The following is a 16,711-nucleotide window of genomic DNA, read 5'->3' on the forward strand; positions in this document are numbered from 1 at the left end:
CCTTGCTCAGTCGCGGACAGCGGGTGCAGTTCACCCTGTCTGCCATGTCCAACCTGATCGGCCTTCTCTATCTTCTTTTTTGAATGCTTTAATCTCCATCTCTCCTATCTCCGAGAAAGCTGTCACGTGGGACTTTTCCTGCCAAATCCTGACTTTTCCCTGATTCCTGACACGGCTTTAGTCTAACCTCAAGCCCTAGTCATCCTTAATATTTTCTTCTCCCTTCTCTTAACGCCCGTTATACTCTTTATCTGTAACCTGGGATCAAAACTGCCTTGAACATATTAGTTTTGAAGAGGGGAGCCGCATTTTCTAAAATGACATTAAAAACTCCTTAAGGGCAAAAATATCCTCGTCCTTTTGGATCAGGACAGCACCTTGTACCTGTCTATACTTAGGGACCAGGACATGACAAATCTCCTCTCTTATAGGACACACAACTGGCCTTAGTGGGTTGCTGTGTCCCAGAACCAATAAGTAAAGCTCTTCTGTGATCTTTTTGCCTCATATCTCTGTCCTGGGCCTTACACACCCAGCAGGGCCCCAACACAGGAGCCTGTATTGCGCACTGGTGACTTCTCCTCTAATGCCTCTATTAGTATTCTTATTTTCCAGAAGTATACCTTGCTTTACCATTCCCACCCCATTAAAAAAAAAGAGGAATAGTTGGTGTATTTTCCCAGTCCACATCCCACCCCACCCCCCTCAGAAGCAAGGGATCCACCATGTCGCTTGGAGCCAGCAGGGGACAGAAGCGCATCAGCTGCACCAGTTCCCTAAATTGAGGTGACAGAGCTAGGAAGAGAAAGTCTACCTTTGCCAGCCTTTCGCTGTAATCAGGGCTCTCCTGCTTCCCCTGAAGGCTGGGGGGCACGAACCAGAAACACACGTTGACAAACTCAGGCTGGGAGGAATGAGGAAGGAGACAGGGTGAACTAAGGAAGAGGACTGTTTTCCCTTTCACTGTCCCTTCTTCACCCCATCATGGCTTGGTGTATGGGACAGGACGGGGAGGGGAAGCAACAGAGCATGGGGTAATACCTCCATGACCAACTCAAATCCTTCCCGCTTCTTCATTTCCTCCACCAGGTACCTGTGAACAGAGAAAGAAATCAGAGTTGGAAGCGGAAAGGCAGAGATACAGAAACAGGAGAGCTGTAGGAAAAATACAGAGCTAGATGGATAGATATACAGAGTCACAGAGAGTAGAAGCCCTGAGAACAGGAAAGGGAGAGGGAGATGGACAGCAGGGCAAGGAACCTGGAACCCCTCCCGTATGCCTACCGGGCAAGGGCAAAGGCCCGATCAACACGCTGCTCCAGCCCTCGCCCGCCCTGTGCCTTCCACATGAGCCACAGCTTCAGACAGTCGACACGACGGCCACACTGCACCACCTTGTCTCCCGTGTCCAGAGCCACGTCATAGAACTTATCCTGCTGGAAAAGGTAGCTGGCCTGGGACCCATGACAGCGCTTGAGCAGATTCTGTGAGGGCGTTGGGAGACTATGGTCAGACCCCATCCTCTCCACTCAGGCTCTCCTCTATGGCTGCGTTAGGGGATTTCTTGGTTCAGCCCACCCGTTTATTTCCCTGGAACCGGGCAACACCGATGAGAAGGCAGCCAGCTAACTCAGACCCCTTTCTCTGGGCCAACACCCACAGTTCTTCCCAAACTCTACCCAAGACCCCTCTTTTGCAACTTCAAACTGGAAACTCTTTCCTTTGCATAAAGAGAGGCCACCAGAGGAGTAAGGGAACTCAATACAGGGGATTTGGGTGGCTGAAGATATTCAGTATCAGATGGGATGGTAAAGAGAACATAACAAAGCCTGGACCCCCTCTAAGGTGTGGTAGCAGAAGGAAACAGAGTTCTGGAGAAATGGGGGCCAGGTTAGGGGTTACAGCTGGGGCAGGAACAGTCCCACCGAGTTATCCTGGAGAAGAAGAGCTGAGCACTGCAGGCCTGCTGTGAGGAGCTTGTGGGGATTCCAGGCCACGGAGTCAGCCCTGGGGTGAGGTATAGCAAAGCTGGGTCAGCTGGGCCCTCTTCAAGCTCTTCAAGAGCCCCTCCTCTTCCATATATCCAGTGAAGGGACTTTAATCTTATTCCTACCACACCAGTCAGACGGTCTTCCCATGTCTGACCTCTGACCTCCCAGTCCAAATCAAACATCTCTCCAATCCTCACCACCACCAACTTCCTTCCCCTACCCCCCATCCAAACCTCCCTAGCCCCAGACTATTATCTGGATTAGAGTTCTGAGGGCTGGGATTCCAGGAGAGGGGCCATACCTACCTATGGATCCCATCCAAGAGATGCCTGTGAGTCTGTGACAGCAACACACTCCCACCCCAGGCAGCCTGGGGAGCAGGAAGGAACAACATGGGCTTTGGTCTCAGCTCAGCCCACCACACCCCCAAGGCCAGATCCCACTCACATCCACATGCAGCCACAGCCCATGACGCTGGCATATATTGGCAATTGCCTCCAGGGGGTCAAAGGCCCCCAGCACCGTGGTGCCAGAGGTGGCACAGACCAGAAACGGCACAGCACCCTGTAGCAGAGATGCAGAGGGAAGAAACAGGTGGGGGTTGTGTGCTGGTCTGAAAGAATTATGCCCCTAGAAGAACTACATTTTAATCTTGATCCATCTTGTGGGAGTGTCCGTTCCTTTTAATCCCTACTCAGTACTGTACGTGGGAAACTGGATTAGATTATCCCCAAGAAGATGTGACTCACCCAATTGTGGGTATTAACTTTTGATTAGAGGGAGATGTGACTCCACCCATTCCAGGTGGGTCTTGATTAGTTTAACGGAATCCTTTAAAAGAAGACACATTTTTGACAGAGCCAGGAGTGGACAGAGAGCCACAAGAGTTCGCATAGCCAGAAACCTTTGGAGATGAAGGAAAATGCCCCGGGGGGAGCTTTATGAAACAAGAAGCCAGAGAGAAAGCTAACAGACTTCACCACGTGCCCTTCCAGCCAAGAGAAAAACCCTGAACATCATTGGCCTTCTTGAACCAAAATATCTTTCCCTGGATACCTTAGATTGGACATTTCTATAAACTTGCTTTAATTTGGACAATTTCACAGCCTTAGAACTGTAAATTTGTAACTTAATAAATTCCCGTTTTTAAAAGCCGTTCTGTTTCTGGTATATCATATTCTGGCAGGTTGTCTCAAAAGCTACCCAAAGCCTGGTGCTACACCCCAGCTCTAAGCATTCTGCATGTCTGAACTGAGCTCATTTCAACCTCACAACAACATGTCATTGTCCCCTTTAATCTACAGGAAGGGACAGTGAAATTCAGAGGTGTTAAGAAACTTGCCCTAAGCAGAAAGCAGCAGAGATGGGGTTCGAACCCAGGTCTGTCTATTTCCAAAGTTCAGTGCTCTTTCAAAAATTTTTAATTTCCTACTAGAAAAAATTCTAACAGTACAAAAGCTTATTCAGAGATTGAATTAGTAATTAAAAACTACCACAAAGAAAATCTCAGGCCCAGATGGCTTCACGGATGAATTCTACCAAATATTTAAAGAAGAATAAATACTAATTCTTCACAAACTCTTCTAAAAAATAGAAAAGGAGGGAACACTTCTAAACTCATTCTATGAGGCCAAGATTACCCTGATTCCAAAAAAGAGACAAAAACATCACGAGAACAATATTTTTTATGACTATAGATGAAAAAAAAATCCTCAACAAAACACTAGCAAATGAAACACAACAATAAATAAAAAGGATTATATGCCATAGCAAAGTGGAATTTATCCCAAGAGTGCAAAGTTGATTTAGCATCCATAAATACATTAAAACAATCCCAATATCAATAGAACAAAAACAAAAACCATATGAGCATAGCAAAAAAGTGACAAGGCATAATGGAAAGAAAACCCTAAAAGAAAACCCTCCCAACACCAAGAATAGAAGGGAACTTCCACAATCTGATAAAAGGCATCTACAAAAACCTACAGCTAACATCACACTTGATGAAAGCCTGAATACTTTCCCCCTAAGATCAGGAATAAAAGAAGGATGCCCACTGTTATGGTTAAGTTTATGTGTCAACTTGGCTAGGTTATGGTGTCCAGTTGTTTGTTCAAGCAAACAATGAGCTGACCATTTTTGTGAGGTCATTTCGTAGATTTAAATCATCAGTAAGTTGACTGCGTCTCTGACCGATTACATCTACAATCAACTGAAGAGACTGCTTTCAACAAAGAAAGACATCTCATCCAATCAGTTGAACGTCTTAAAAAGGGAAGCAATGATTTCAGCAGTCAGGAGGGAGAATTTCTATTTCTACTTCATTCAGCCAATTCTCCTTTTCCTGTGGAATTCATTGAAAACCTTCACTGGAGTTCCCAGCTTGTGGCCTGTGCTACAAAATTTGAACTTGCCCATCTCCACAGTTGCGTGAGCCAATTCATGTAACAAATTTTATAATATTTACATTATATATATATTCTGTCAGTTCTGTTTCCCTAGAGTACGCTCACTGATAAATAACCCATGAAGGAAATCCAATTATGAAACATTTGCTCCAACTCACATTTGTTTTTAAGGTTTTATAAGCTCCTAGAAAACTTACCCTTGAGTACTATGGGCACTCACCCAAGTGTCTGCAAATGATTTATCTATATTTTGCACCGAGACAACAGTAACTACCCCAAAAGGAGGATAAATACTCCTCTAATTCTTATGAGAAAAAAAAAAAAAAAAGCAAGAAGCTGAAACTCAATAGAACCCAGAAGAGAATGGAGAGGCCAGAAGAGACTTCCATGTGCATTACCATGTGACAGAGGAGCCAAAGACCAAAGATCACTGGCAGTCAGTCCCAGAATGCCAGACCTCAAGAAGAAAGCGTTGAGCCTTCATGATGACTTGATTTGGACTTTTCCTCAGCCTCAAAACCATGAGCTAAATATTCCACTGTTTAAGCCTACCCTTTGCATGGTATTTACTTGAGCAGCCAATTTTCTTCAGACAAATGAAAACCAAAGCATACTATACCAAAACTTTTAGGATACAGCAAAAGCTATGCTCAGACCAGGACTCAGCATCATGGGATTGAGAAAGCCTTCTTGACCAAAAGGGGAAAGAGAGAAATGAGACAAAATAAAGTTTCAGTGCCTGAGAGATTTCAAACAGAGTTAAGAGGTTATCCTGGAGGTTATTCTTATGTATTATATAGATATCCTTTTTAGTTTATGGTGTATTGGAGTGGCTGGAGGGTAGTATCTGAAACTGCTGACCTGTGTTCCAGTAGCCTTGGTTCTTGAAGATGATTGCATAATGATGTAACTTTTATAATGTGACTGTGTAATTGTGAAAACCTTGTGTCTGATGCTCCTTTTATCCAGGGTATGGACAGATGAGTAAAAAAATATGGATACAAAAATAAATAATAGGGGAGATAAAGGGTAAAATAAATTGGGTAGATTGAAATACTAGTGGCTCAATGAGAGGGAGGGGTAGGGGGTATGGGATGTATGAGTTTTTTCTTTTTATTTCTTTTTCTGGAGTGACACAAATGTTCTAAAAATGATCATGGTGATGAATACACAACTATGTGATGATACTGTAAGCCATTGATTGTACACCATGTATGGACTATATGTGTGTGAACATATGTCAATAAAAATGTATTTTTGAAAACTCAATTTAAAAAAGCAGTGCTCAGAGGGAAATTTATACCTCTAAATACTTATATTAATTAAAGGAGAAGAAAAAAAACAAAAGAAGAAGAAAGACCTCAATCAGTAATCTAATCTCACATCTAGAGAAACTAATAAAAAGAAGACCAAACTACAACCCAAAGTGAGCAGAAGGAATGAAATTATAAAGATTAGAGTGGAAATAAATGAAATAAAGAACAGAAAAACAATACAGAGAATCAGTGAAACCAAAAGCTGGTTTCTTGAAAAGATCAATAAAATTGAAAACCTTTTAACAAGATTGACAAAGAAAAAGAGAGCAGACACAAATAACAAAAATCAGAAATAAAAGGTGCTACATTACTACTAACTTTATGGAAATTAAAATGATTATAAGTGGATACTATGAACAACTGTATAATAATAAATTAGATAAACTAGATTAAATGGACAAATTCCAAGAAAGACACAAAATACCTAAATTGACTCAAGAAGAAATAGAAGATCTCAACAGACCAACAGCAAGTAAAAAGATTGAATCAGTAATAAAAAACGTCCCAACAAAGAGGAATGCAGGACCAGATGGCTTCACTGGTGAATTCTGCCAAGCATTTAAAGAAGAATTAACACAAACCCTTCTCAATCTCTTCCAAAAAACTGAAGAGGAGGGAACTCTTCTGAATTCATTCTATCCTATGGCCAACATTACTGTAATACCAAGGACAGATAAAAACAAGAAAAGAAAGTTACAGACCAATACCCATTATAAATATAAATGTAAAAATCCTCAAAAAAAGAAATACTAGCAAACAATTGAACAGCATATTAAGAAGAGGATACTGACCAAGTGGGATGTATTCTTGCAATGCAAGAGTGGTTCAACATGAGAAAATCAATCAATGTAATGCACCATATCAATAGAATGAAGGCAGAAAAACCACATGATCATCTCAGTTAATGCAGAAAAGGCCTTTGAGAAAACCCAGCACCCTTTCTTGATTAAAAAAAAAAAACACTCAGAAAACAAGGAATAGAAGGGAACTTCCTCAATATGGTAAAAGGCATAGGTGAAAAACCCACAGCTAACATCATACTCAGTGGTGAAAGACTGAAGGCTTTCCCCACTATGAGTAAGAATAATACCTGCTTTCAACACTGCTAATCAACACTGTGTTGGAAATTCTAACCAAAGCAATTAGGCAAGAAAAAGAAATAAAAGACCTCCAAAGGAATATGTAAAATGATCCTTAAAATTCTAGAAGAAAGCTACTAGAGCTAATAAATGAATTTAGCAAGGTAGGGGGTAAAAGATCAACATGCAAAATTCAGTGTTTTTCTACACATCAGCAATGAACAATCTGAAAAGGAAACTAAGAAAACAGCACCATTTAAAACAGCACCAAAAAAGAATAAAATATCTAGAAACACATTTAATCAAGGATATAAAGTACTTGTACACAAAAAACTATAAATCATTGTGGAAAAAATTTTTAAAAGATTTATATAAACATAAAGATAATCATACTCATGGATTGGAAAACTTAACATCCTTAAGGTATCAAGTCAATACTACCCAAAGCAATTTACAGATTCCATACAATTCCAATTAAAATACAACAGCCCTCTTTGCAGAAACGGAAAAGCTAATCATGAAATTCATATGGGAAGGGCCAGGGACCACAAATAGCTAAAACCACCTTGAAAAAGAAGAACAAAGTTGGAGAATTACACTTTCCAATTTCAAAACTTATTACAAAACCAGAGTAATCAAAATGGTATGTTATTGGCACAAGGACAGACGCATAGATCAATGGAATAGAACTGAGAGTTCAGACATAAACTCACACATCTATGAACAACTGATATTTGAGAAGGGTGGCAAGTCCATTCAATGGGGAAAGAATAGTCTCTTCAACAAATAGTGCAGAGAAATCTGGATATCCACATGCAAAAAAGTTAAAGTAAACCCTACCTCACACCAAAAAAATAAGTCAAAATGGATCAATGACCTAATAATAAGAGCTGAAAGCACAGAAGTATTAGAAGAAAACATAAGGAAATAACTTAAAGACCTTGTATTTGGCAGTGGATTATTAGATATGATGCCAAAAGTACATGCAACAGAAGAAAAGAATTGATAAACTAAACTTCATCCAAATTACAAACTTTTATACATCAAAGGACATTATCAAGAATGTAGAAAGAGCCTACAAAGTGGAAGAAAATATTGGAAAGCTTATACTGATAGACAATTAATATCTAAAATATATAAAGAATTCCTACAACAACAACAAAAAAACAACCCAATTAAAAAAAGACCTTGACCTTGAATGAACATTTCCCCAAAGAAGACTTAATACAAATGGCCAATAAGCACACAAAAACACATTGAATAGCATACCACCTCACATCCACTCGAATGGCTATTAAAAAAAAAAACAAAAACAGAAAATAACAAGCGCTGATAAGGATGTGAAGAAATAGAAAGCCTTGTACATTGTTGGTGTAAATGTTGGTAAAATGTTAGGTCCTCTGTGAAAATCCGTTTTTCAATTCCTCAAGAAGTTAAACAAAAAACTACAGTATGACCTGGCAATCCTACTTCTCAGAATATACTCAAAAGAACAGAATGCAGGAACTTAAATACATATTTGTACACCACTATTCACAGCAGCATTATTCACTATAGGTAAAAGGCGGAAGCAACCATCAACAGATGAATGGATAAACAAAATGTGGTATATATAGATAAAATGGAATATTACTTAGCCATGAAAAGAAGTTGTACATGCTACAACACAGATGAAACTTGAAGACATCATGTTGAGTGGAATAAGATAGTCACCAAAGGAAAGATATTGTATGACTCCACTTATAAGAATCAACTAGAATATGCAAATTCAGAGACAGAAAGTAGAGTATAGGTTGTCAGGGGTGGGGACAGAGAATGGGGAATGTGGTAGATTGAATCATGTCCCACACAAAGACACATTTAAGTCCTAACCTCAGGTCTAGCAGATGTGGACTCACTTGTGAATGGGGTCTTTGAGGACCTTCTTTAGATGAGGCTAAATTGAATCCGAATAAGCCTTAATCCATGATTAAAGTTCTTATAAGTAGAGGAAATTCAGATACAGTCAGTCAGATAGTAGAAGTAAGAGGAGAGAGAGAAATCACCATGTGATGGAGGTAAAAATGTATCTACAGGTCAAGAACCCCAAGAATTGTTGGCAAACCAGTGCCAGAACCCCACAGACTCCGTGAGAAAGCACAGCCTGTCAATACCTTGATGTCTGACTTCTAATCTCCAAACTTGTCAGTAAATTTCTGTTATTTAAGCCAACCAGTGTGAGGCATTTGTCATAGCAGTCCTGGCAAACTAAGACAGGGATGTGTTAATGCACAGTAGGGGCAGTATCTCTGGGTGCTAGAAAAATTTTGGTGATAGTCGGTGGTGACGGTAGCACAATGTGATTAATGCCACTGAGTTGCAAGAATGGCAGTGAGATGGGAAATTTTATGTTATATATGTGTTATCACACTCAAAGAAAGAGAGACCAATTAAAGAGACAATGACAATTAAATGCAATACATTATCCTGGGTAATGTATTAGACTGGATGTCATAATGGAGGAGAAGATATCCAAAAGGACATAACTGAGACAACTGGGAAAAAATGGAACATGGACTATATGATTTAGAGCAATGTTAAATTTCTTGAACTTGATAATTGTACTTCATGAGGTGACATAAGTAAATATCCCTGGTCTTAGAAAATATACATAGAAGTATTAAGTGGTAAAGAAGCATGATGTATGCAACCTCTCAAAATGTTCAGAGGATAAACAGATCTAACAAATGTTGCAAAATGTTAAAAATTGGTAAATCTGGGTAGGGGGTATATTAGAGTTCTTTGCATTATTTTTGCAACTATCCTGAAACTTTGAAATTATTTCAAAATAAAAAGTGTTTTTCCTGGGCGGGCCGCGGTGGCTCAGCGGGCAAAGTGCTTGCCTGCTATGCCGGAGGACCTCGGTTCGATTCCCGGCCCCAGCCCATGTAACAAAAACGGAGAAACAGAATACAATAAAACAAGAAAATGTTTAAAAATGTTTCCCTTTCTTCCTTCCTTCCTTCCTTCTATCCTTCCTTCCTTCTCTCTGTCTTTCCTTTAAAAAAAAAAAAAAAAAAAAAAAAAAAAAAAAAGTGTTTTTCCTTTACGTCCCCTCTGAGGGGGTGCAAGGGTGGTTCAGTGGTAGAATTCTTGCACGCAGTGCTAAAGACCCAGGTTTGACTTCTGGCCCATGCACTCCCCCTCCCCCCCAAAATTCTACAAATGATGCTGCAATAACAGGAAAATCACATGCTGCATATTAAAAATAACATCTTCAAGAGGTCCTATTTACAATAGGTTCACACCCACAGGAATGCTGATTAAGATTAAAAATATGTCTAAATCAGGGTACATAATTTAATCTACTACACCAACAGAACTGAAAACATATGTCCACACAAAAACTTGTACACAAATAGCATTATTCATAAGAACCAAAAACTGAAAACAACTCAAATGTCCATTAATTACTGAATGGATAAATAAAATGTGGTCTATCTATATAATGGAACATTACTCGATTGTAAAAATGAGCGACATACGGACACATACTACAACATGGATGAATCCTAAAAGTGTTAATGCTAAATGAAAGAAACTAGCTCCAAAAGACCACATGATAAATAATTCCATTTATATAAAACATCCAGAATAGGCAAATCCATAGAGACAGAGGGTAGATTAGTAGTTACTTAGAGCTGGAGAAATAGGGAGGTTAGGGAGTGACAGCTAAAGAGTACAGCATTTCTTTTGGGGATGATGAAAATGTTGTAAAAGTGACTGTAATGATGGTTGCTTAACTCCGTGAATATACTAAAAAACACTGAATTGTACACTTTAAATGGGTGAACTGTATGGTATCAATAAAGTTACCAAAAAAGGTGTATACAATAAAAACTTCACTATTCTAATTATTGCCCATTCTGCTATTCATCTACTTATCAATAAATATTTACTTTTCTAAATAACAAATATAGATTCATAATGTCCATTTCATACTGTAACTTGCAATATATACTGAATATATATAGTGGAGGTATTTTCATGTTAGTATATATATTCCTACTTTATCTTTCTGGTGGCCCAGGGCCGGGGCTCCCTCTTAAACAGCCTGTGATAAACCTGCTTTAGCCAAGGACAAAGGTCAAGAAAGTAAACAATCTCCCCAGAGGGGAAAGAATATAACCATGGACGTAAAAACAGCATTGATCATATTTTAATCTTAGTAGAACATCAGGTTTTAGGCCCCTTTAATGATTACACTAGAGACCCAATGTCCTCATATTATATGGAATGCCTTTGTTCTAAAATCATATATTACTCCTTGCTCTCCCCCATTCCTTAGTGTGCTAAACGTCCAGATAGCTGCCACTGGAGAACTTCTGTTCATAAGTCCCAGTAAATCCTTCTCTGCGTCTGTGCCTAGTGTGTTTTTCAGTCTTACAGCAGCCCCACCCAGTGATCTGCACGAACTCAGTCTGGGCCAGAACAATCCTTTTTAATGGCTACATGATATCCTAATGCTAATACTAAAGTAATAACAGTGGCAGCTAATATTTATATGGTGTTTCTGTGTGATAGGCACTGTTTGAAGTGCTTGATATTTGTTAATTCATTTAATCCTTACAACAACCTTATGTGATCTGTTGTGTTCTATATTATGCCCATTTTACAGAGGAAGAAACTGAGACACACAAATACGTCATAATTTATTTTATCTACTGATGGACATTTAAATTGCTTCCAATTTTATTATTTTATTTTACACTTTGCCCTAGTAAACATAATCAAGCACAGAATTCTACTGTGTATTCACTCATTTGTGATGATAAATTATAGCATAAATTCTTAGCAGTGGAACTCCTGAGTCAGTGGATAGATGTATTAAAAAAATTATACACATAGTGTCAAAATGCTCTCCAAGATGGTTGCAGCAATATACATCCTCCCAGAGTGCAGGAGAGGCTCAAACCCAGCACCCTTTACTTCTGCCATATAAATCTTCCTCAGTCTCTCCCTGCACAGATCCTCCCAGTCCACAGAAACTTTCCACCCTCTACTTTAAGCCCCCAACACCCTGTGCTGGTGTCTGGGACTCCACTCAGTGACTCAGTCCTGTCTCTCGGAATCCAATCTTGCTTATATGTCTCAGTGTCTTTAATGGAACTGGAGTCCCTGAACACAGTCTGGAGTATCCTCACCCCTTGGACTCTCCAGGGGTCATTTTGCCCACAGGGATGATGCACATGGGGATCTAAGAGAGGAATGAAGGAGTGGTTTCAGTAGCCCAAAGAATGCTCCAAGAAGGGACAGAGGGGTCCTGCTGCACTACCTCTGCACCTCCCACTCACTCACCTCAGCCTCGGCCAGAATGATCTGCCTCTCCAGATCCTCAGGAATCATTTTCCCTCTGGAAAAGAAAACTGGGTGGGTAGAGAAGGGCCAGGCCAGGAAGAGGAATGATTGAAAGCAGGGTAAGGTGGAGTGAGCAATGCAGAGAGCAACCATAATGCTGGCTTTTCCCTAAGAGGGGTAAAATATCTCAGGGGGATGGTGTAGGAGACACTGGTAGACAGGAGCGGCAATTCTGCAGAAATAGAGAGGGAAGAGAGGTCCACAGGGGTCTGGGCCTGAGGCCAAAAGTTTTCTGACAGCAGGATGGCATACTGTGGCAAGCTGGGTCAGGGCCATGTGGACAGAAAGATCTTCACCTCTCATCTGCCTTGATCACTCGGACACTGTCAGTGCCAAGGCCCAGAAAAGCAGCCCCCTTCTTGATGGAGTAGTGACACTGTGAAAAAAGGCAGAGGGCAGGTTAGTAGAATGTGGGCCAGGGGCCAGGGAGGATGGGAAAGAAAGAGACCGATAAAAGTCAAGTGTAAATGATGGGATCTTCTTGACTAGGGCTTCTCAAACATTAATATACATATGAATCACCTAGATGTCTTGTTAAAATGAAAATTCAGATTCAATAGGCCTGGGGTGGGGCCTGAGATTCTACCTTTCTAACAAGCTCCCAGGTGGTACCAATGCTGCTGGTCCATGAACTACACTTTGAGCAGCAAGGATGTGGATTATGTCCAACACATGCATTCACCCTCCTCCTCCGTGTCAAATCAGAAAGCAAAGTGAACAGAAGTGTTGACCTGGCCTTCTTGATAGGAAGGAAGCACATCAGCTAGGGGCAAGCTGGATTTGGAGGAGATGGATCGGGCAAGTAGAGAATGTGAAGGGTCTCTGACTCAGCTAGTTAGAGATTAGACTCAGGAGTGCAGAGCCACGCCTGTGCCTCTTCCCCACCTCTTTTGATGTGAAGAGGGCCAAAGGTGGCAGTGCACGGAGGCCCCTCTGTTTACAATCCGGGTAACGGTGATAGCGGGCCAGGTTCATGGCGTACATGTTAGAGATGGAACCACCTGTCACAGGGAGGGGGTGGTGACAAGAAAGAGGAGCAGCAAGTCAAAACTGGAGTCCTCTGTACGAAAGAGTTGACTGAAGAAGCAGGAGTAATTGGCTCGCAAGCCAGGGCTGGGGTCTATGAATGATAGGGTGACAACCCAGAACACCCTCAGATCTGTAGCTCCTCCCTGACCATCTCAGTCCTCTCAATCTGGGCTGCCCTCAGGGGACAACCCCACCTGACAGCAGGCCTTAGAACACTGATCCAGCAACTGTTTAGCAAACACAAGGACAAAGGGGACCCACAGGGCCCAAGTGAAGGGGAAACAAAGAGGAATCACTCCTTCCTACCTGCTGCCTACAGCAAGAGAATGGTGAGGGAAATGGGGAAGGAAAGCCCTTAAAAAGGTGGGGGAAAGGGTCCTCCTTCTCACATACCAGGGCAGAAGACCCCATCCCCAGAGCTCCAGCCCACCAGGGCCCGGAGTTTCTTCAGCACCTCTTCTTCCATGAGTACAAACACAGGTGCAATTTCATAGGTATACCTGCCAGGAGAAGGATTGATGAAAAAGAGAAAGGAAATAGAGATGAACTGCTAGTTCAGACTATTACACTATAAAAGAATCAAAGAAAGGAGGTGGCAAGAATGAGTGAGGGAAGAGTCCAAAGAGGAACAAGCCACTGACAAAGAACCAGGGAAGTAAGGATGAGAAAAAAACTGGGGTCAGAAGGCATGAGAAAGCTTGAAGAATGGGGGTCCACAGGACGTGAAGGAAAAGACTACCAAGAGAGACTTCCATAAAGCAAAAACAAAAAAAGGGGGGGGGATATAATATCCCACAGTAAAGGCACGCCTCCCCCAACCCAAAATACTTTTTTTTTTGAGGTGGGGGCATGGGGCGGCTCACTGGCTAGTGTTGAGACTCTCGGTGATAATCCTCCCGGCCAGAGCATGAGGATCCAAACCTGAGAAGAGCTGGTTGAAGAACCGAGGGTGACCTGGAGAAGGGGGTGGGGCAGAGAGCTCAGTTTGGGCTGGGTACAAACTCCAGAAATTCCTTCCCCCAGAGCCCAGGACCCACAAGTCTTCACGCTGTATCGAATCACAGCCCGGCACCGTTCCAAGATCTGCTCCTGTGACTCCCCTTGGCTCCGCAGCTCCAAATCCAGCAGCTGCTTTAGTTCCTCTGGCTCCTTCCACTCACAGACCTTGGAGGATAAGCAGGTATTCTGGCTGCCCAAACTATATTTCAATAGACACAATACACTACCAACTTGCATGTAAAGCAACAATTTAGGAGTATTTCCAAAGCAATGCATGAACAAAGGTAGTGAGACCCACTATATAAATTCCTAAGGCACAGAGTGAGACGGTAGTACATACTGGGGAGAAGCCTTCTCAAAGGAAGAAAGTTCTGAGCCAGCTTTTGAAAAAAAAAAAGAGGAAAGTTAGAAGGAGAGGAGAAGAGAGAAAGGACCCACCTTCTCAGAGGCACTAGTGCCTTTCCGAACAGCCTCATCCACAACAATCCCAAACACGTCCTGAAGTAGGGCTTCCACAGCAATGGGGTCCCCATCAAGGGAGAGGAGTGGTTTAGAGTCAGCCATCAGGATAAAATCTGTGAGCAGAATCGGCCTATGTACCACGCTTGAACCTTACCAGTGAGAACCCCAACCCCGCAATGGACCCAAGACTCCAGTTTTGCAACTCAGTTCCAGACTTCATTAAACAGACATTGCCAAGTGGCAGCATTCCAGGGAGGAAGCTAGTGAAAACCAGTGGAAACAGGAAAAAAAGGCAGGCTAAGCAGGTAGAATATAGAGGCCACTGCCCAACTAATGCAAAGACTAAAGTCTTACCTTTCTTCTCAGGTCTCTGGCCAGATGGGCTAGAAGCATGGTACACAATTAGCTTTTCAGAATAGTAGGTTTATACTTCACTCCCTCTGCTGTCCTAGTCCTATCAGTCACATGGCCATGACATCACTTCTCATGACCCTTGACCTAAAGAGAACTTAGATTTGGAATAGGGACAGCAGGTTCCGATAAGTCTCCTGAATAATCATTATTTTACAAAGAAGAGGGGGAATGAGATGAAAGTCATAGGCAGAAACACATGCCACATTAACCCAGGTGTTTTTTTTTTATTAATTAACGGAAAAAAAGAAATTAACCCAACATTTAGAAATCATACCATTCTACATATGCAATCAGTAATTCTTAACCCAGGTTTGAGAAGGAGAGAGTAAGCAGGGAAGAGGGGATTCCTCTCCATGAATCAAAGAGCCCAGAGCAGAGATGTCTGTCCTGGAGCCAGGAGCAGTCCAGGGAACTGCTACAGGTCAGCCTGGGGACTAAATGGAGAGGAAGCCTAAAAGAGATCTGTTAAATGGTATGGTAGACCTCAGAGGCAAATCTCTTTTGTGTCCCAACCCCATCGGTTTTTTTCTCAGAATTGCCCCGATTTCTAAAGCACTCTTCTAGAGCAGTTAGGAAGCATTTTGTTAAACAAGTGTAGTCCTGTGCCTTGCAAACTGAAAGTGTCCAATAAACAGGGAGTCATTGTTTGAAGTGAACACAACACAATGCTGGGACTGAGAAAGACCCCCTCTTACACTAGGAAGACACAGATGCACATGCAATAGTTACAGACCAAGGCATGACTGGATGGTGATCCAAAGTGCCATCAGATTTGAGAAAAGGAGGAAACCAAAGGAGGCTGAAGATAAAGACTTGCAACAGGATTGGAGCCGAATCGTGAAAGTGGGTAGGGGGAATAGGATGGTTAAAAGGAAGGAAGTGGGGCATTCAGGGCCAGGAAGAAGGAATACTATGAATTCATGCTGGGAATAAGGATGGCTTATTCGGAGATCAAGAAGACACCCAGCTGGCTGAAGTGGAGGGTCTACATGATATGGGAGCAAAGGTAGGTAGGTAGATGTCATGGTAGGGTTCATGCGTCAACTTGGCCAGGTGGTGGTACCTGTTTGTCTGTTTGGGCAAATGTTGGCCTGTCTGTTGCTATGAGGACATTTCATAGAATTAAATCATGATCAAGGCTGCATCCACAGCTGATTCCATTTGTAATCAGCCAAGGGGAGCGTCTTCTGGAATGAGTGATGTTTAATCTAATCCACGGAAGGCTTTTAAGGAGGATTCAGAAGAGACAGTCTTTCTTCCTGTTTCAGCTGGCAAGCCTCTCCTGTGGAGTTCATTCAGACCCTCCATCGGAGTTGTCAGCTTCACAGATTGCCCTACAGATTTTGGACTCTGCATTCCTAAAGTTACACAACACACTTTTATAAATTTTATATTTATGGATATTTCCTGTTGATTCTGTTTCTCTAGAGAACCCTAACTAATACAGCTTGGTACCAGGAGTGGTTCTTAAGAAACAGAATCTTAAAAATGGGTTTTTATGAATGGTTTTCTACTCTGACTGGACTCAAAGGCACTAAGGACTCTGATCCCCATAATCAGAATGATACTGCCAATCCAGTGTGAGTTGGCAAAAAAGATAGTCAAAATATCACTAT

The 16,711-nt window shown here is 41.8% G+C and overlaps 1 protein-coding gene across 4 annotated transcripts in view; it reads right to left on the reverse strand.

The window, feature by feature from the left end:
- The window catches only part of CSAD (cysteine sulfinic acid decarboxylase), a 43,514-nt gene that overhangs the window by 1,261 nt on the left and 25,542 nt on the right, over window positions 1-16,711 (reverse strand). For 2 of the 4 annotated variants that reach the window (XM_077110815.1, XM_077110813.1), the window contains 13 exons: window positions 14,658-14,794; window positions 14,258-14,384; window positions 14,084-14,174; window positions 13,614-13,720; window positions 13,077-13,192; window positions 12,488-12,567; window positions 12,132-12,186; window positions 2,439-2,555; window positions 2,297-2,361; window positions 1,926-2,007; window positions 1,285-1,484; window positions 1,042-1,093; window positions 815-904 (listed from right to left, as the gene is read on the reverse strand). In XM_077110815.1, the coding sequence (XP_076966930.1) occupies window positions 815-904; window positions 1,042-1,093; window positions 1,285-1,484; window positions 1,926-2,007; window positions 2,297-2,361; window positions 2,439-2,555; window positions 12,132-12,186; window positions 12,488-12,567; window positions 13,077-13,192; window positions 13,614-13,720; window positions 14,084-14,174; window positions 14,258-14,384; window positions 14,658-14,783 (1,308 nt within the window). In that variant the 5' untranslated portion in view covers window positions 14,784-14,794. Of the gene's footprint in view, window positions 1-814; window positions 905-1,041; window positions 1,094-1,284; window positions 1,485-1,925; window positions 2,008-2,296; window positions 2,362-2,438; window positions 2,556-12,131; window positions 12,187-12,487; window positions 12,568-13,076; window positions 13,193-13,613; window positions 13,721-14,083; window positions 14,175-14,257; window positions 14,385-14,657; window positions 14,795-15,035; window positions 15,988-16,711 lie in introns of those variants that run through there. The other 2 variants (XM_077110812.1, XM_077110816.1) reach the window with 2 other exon arrangements.

Source organism: Tamandua tetradactyla, chromosome 7 (genome assembly GCF_023851605.1).
Source record: "Tamandua tetradactyla isolate mTamTet1 chromosome 7, mTamTet1.pri, whole genome shotgun sequence".
Taxonomy (NCBI): domain Eukaryota; kingdom Metazoa; phylum Chordata; class Mammalia; order Pilosa; family Myrmecophagidae; genus Tamandua; species Tamandua tetradactyla.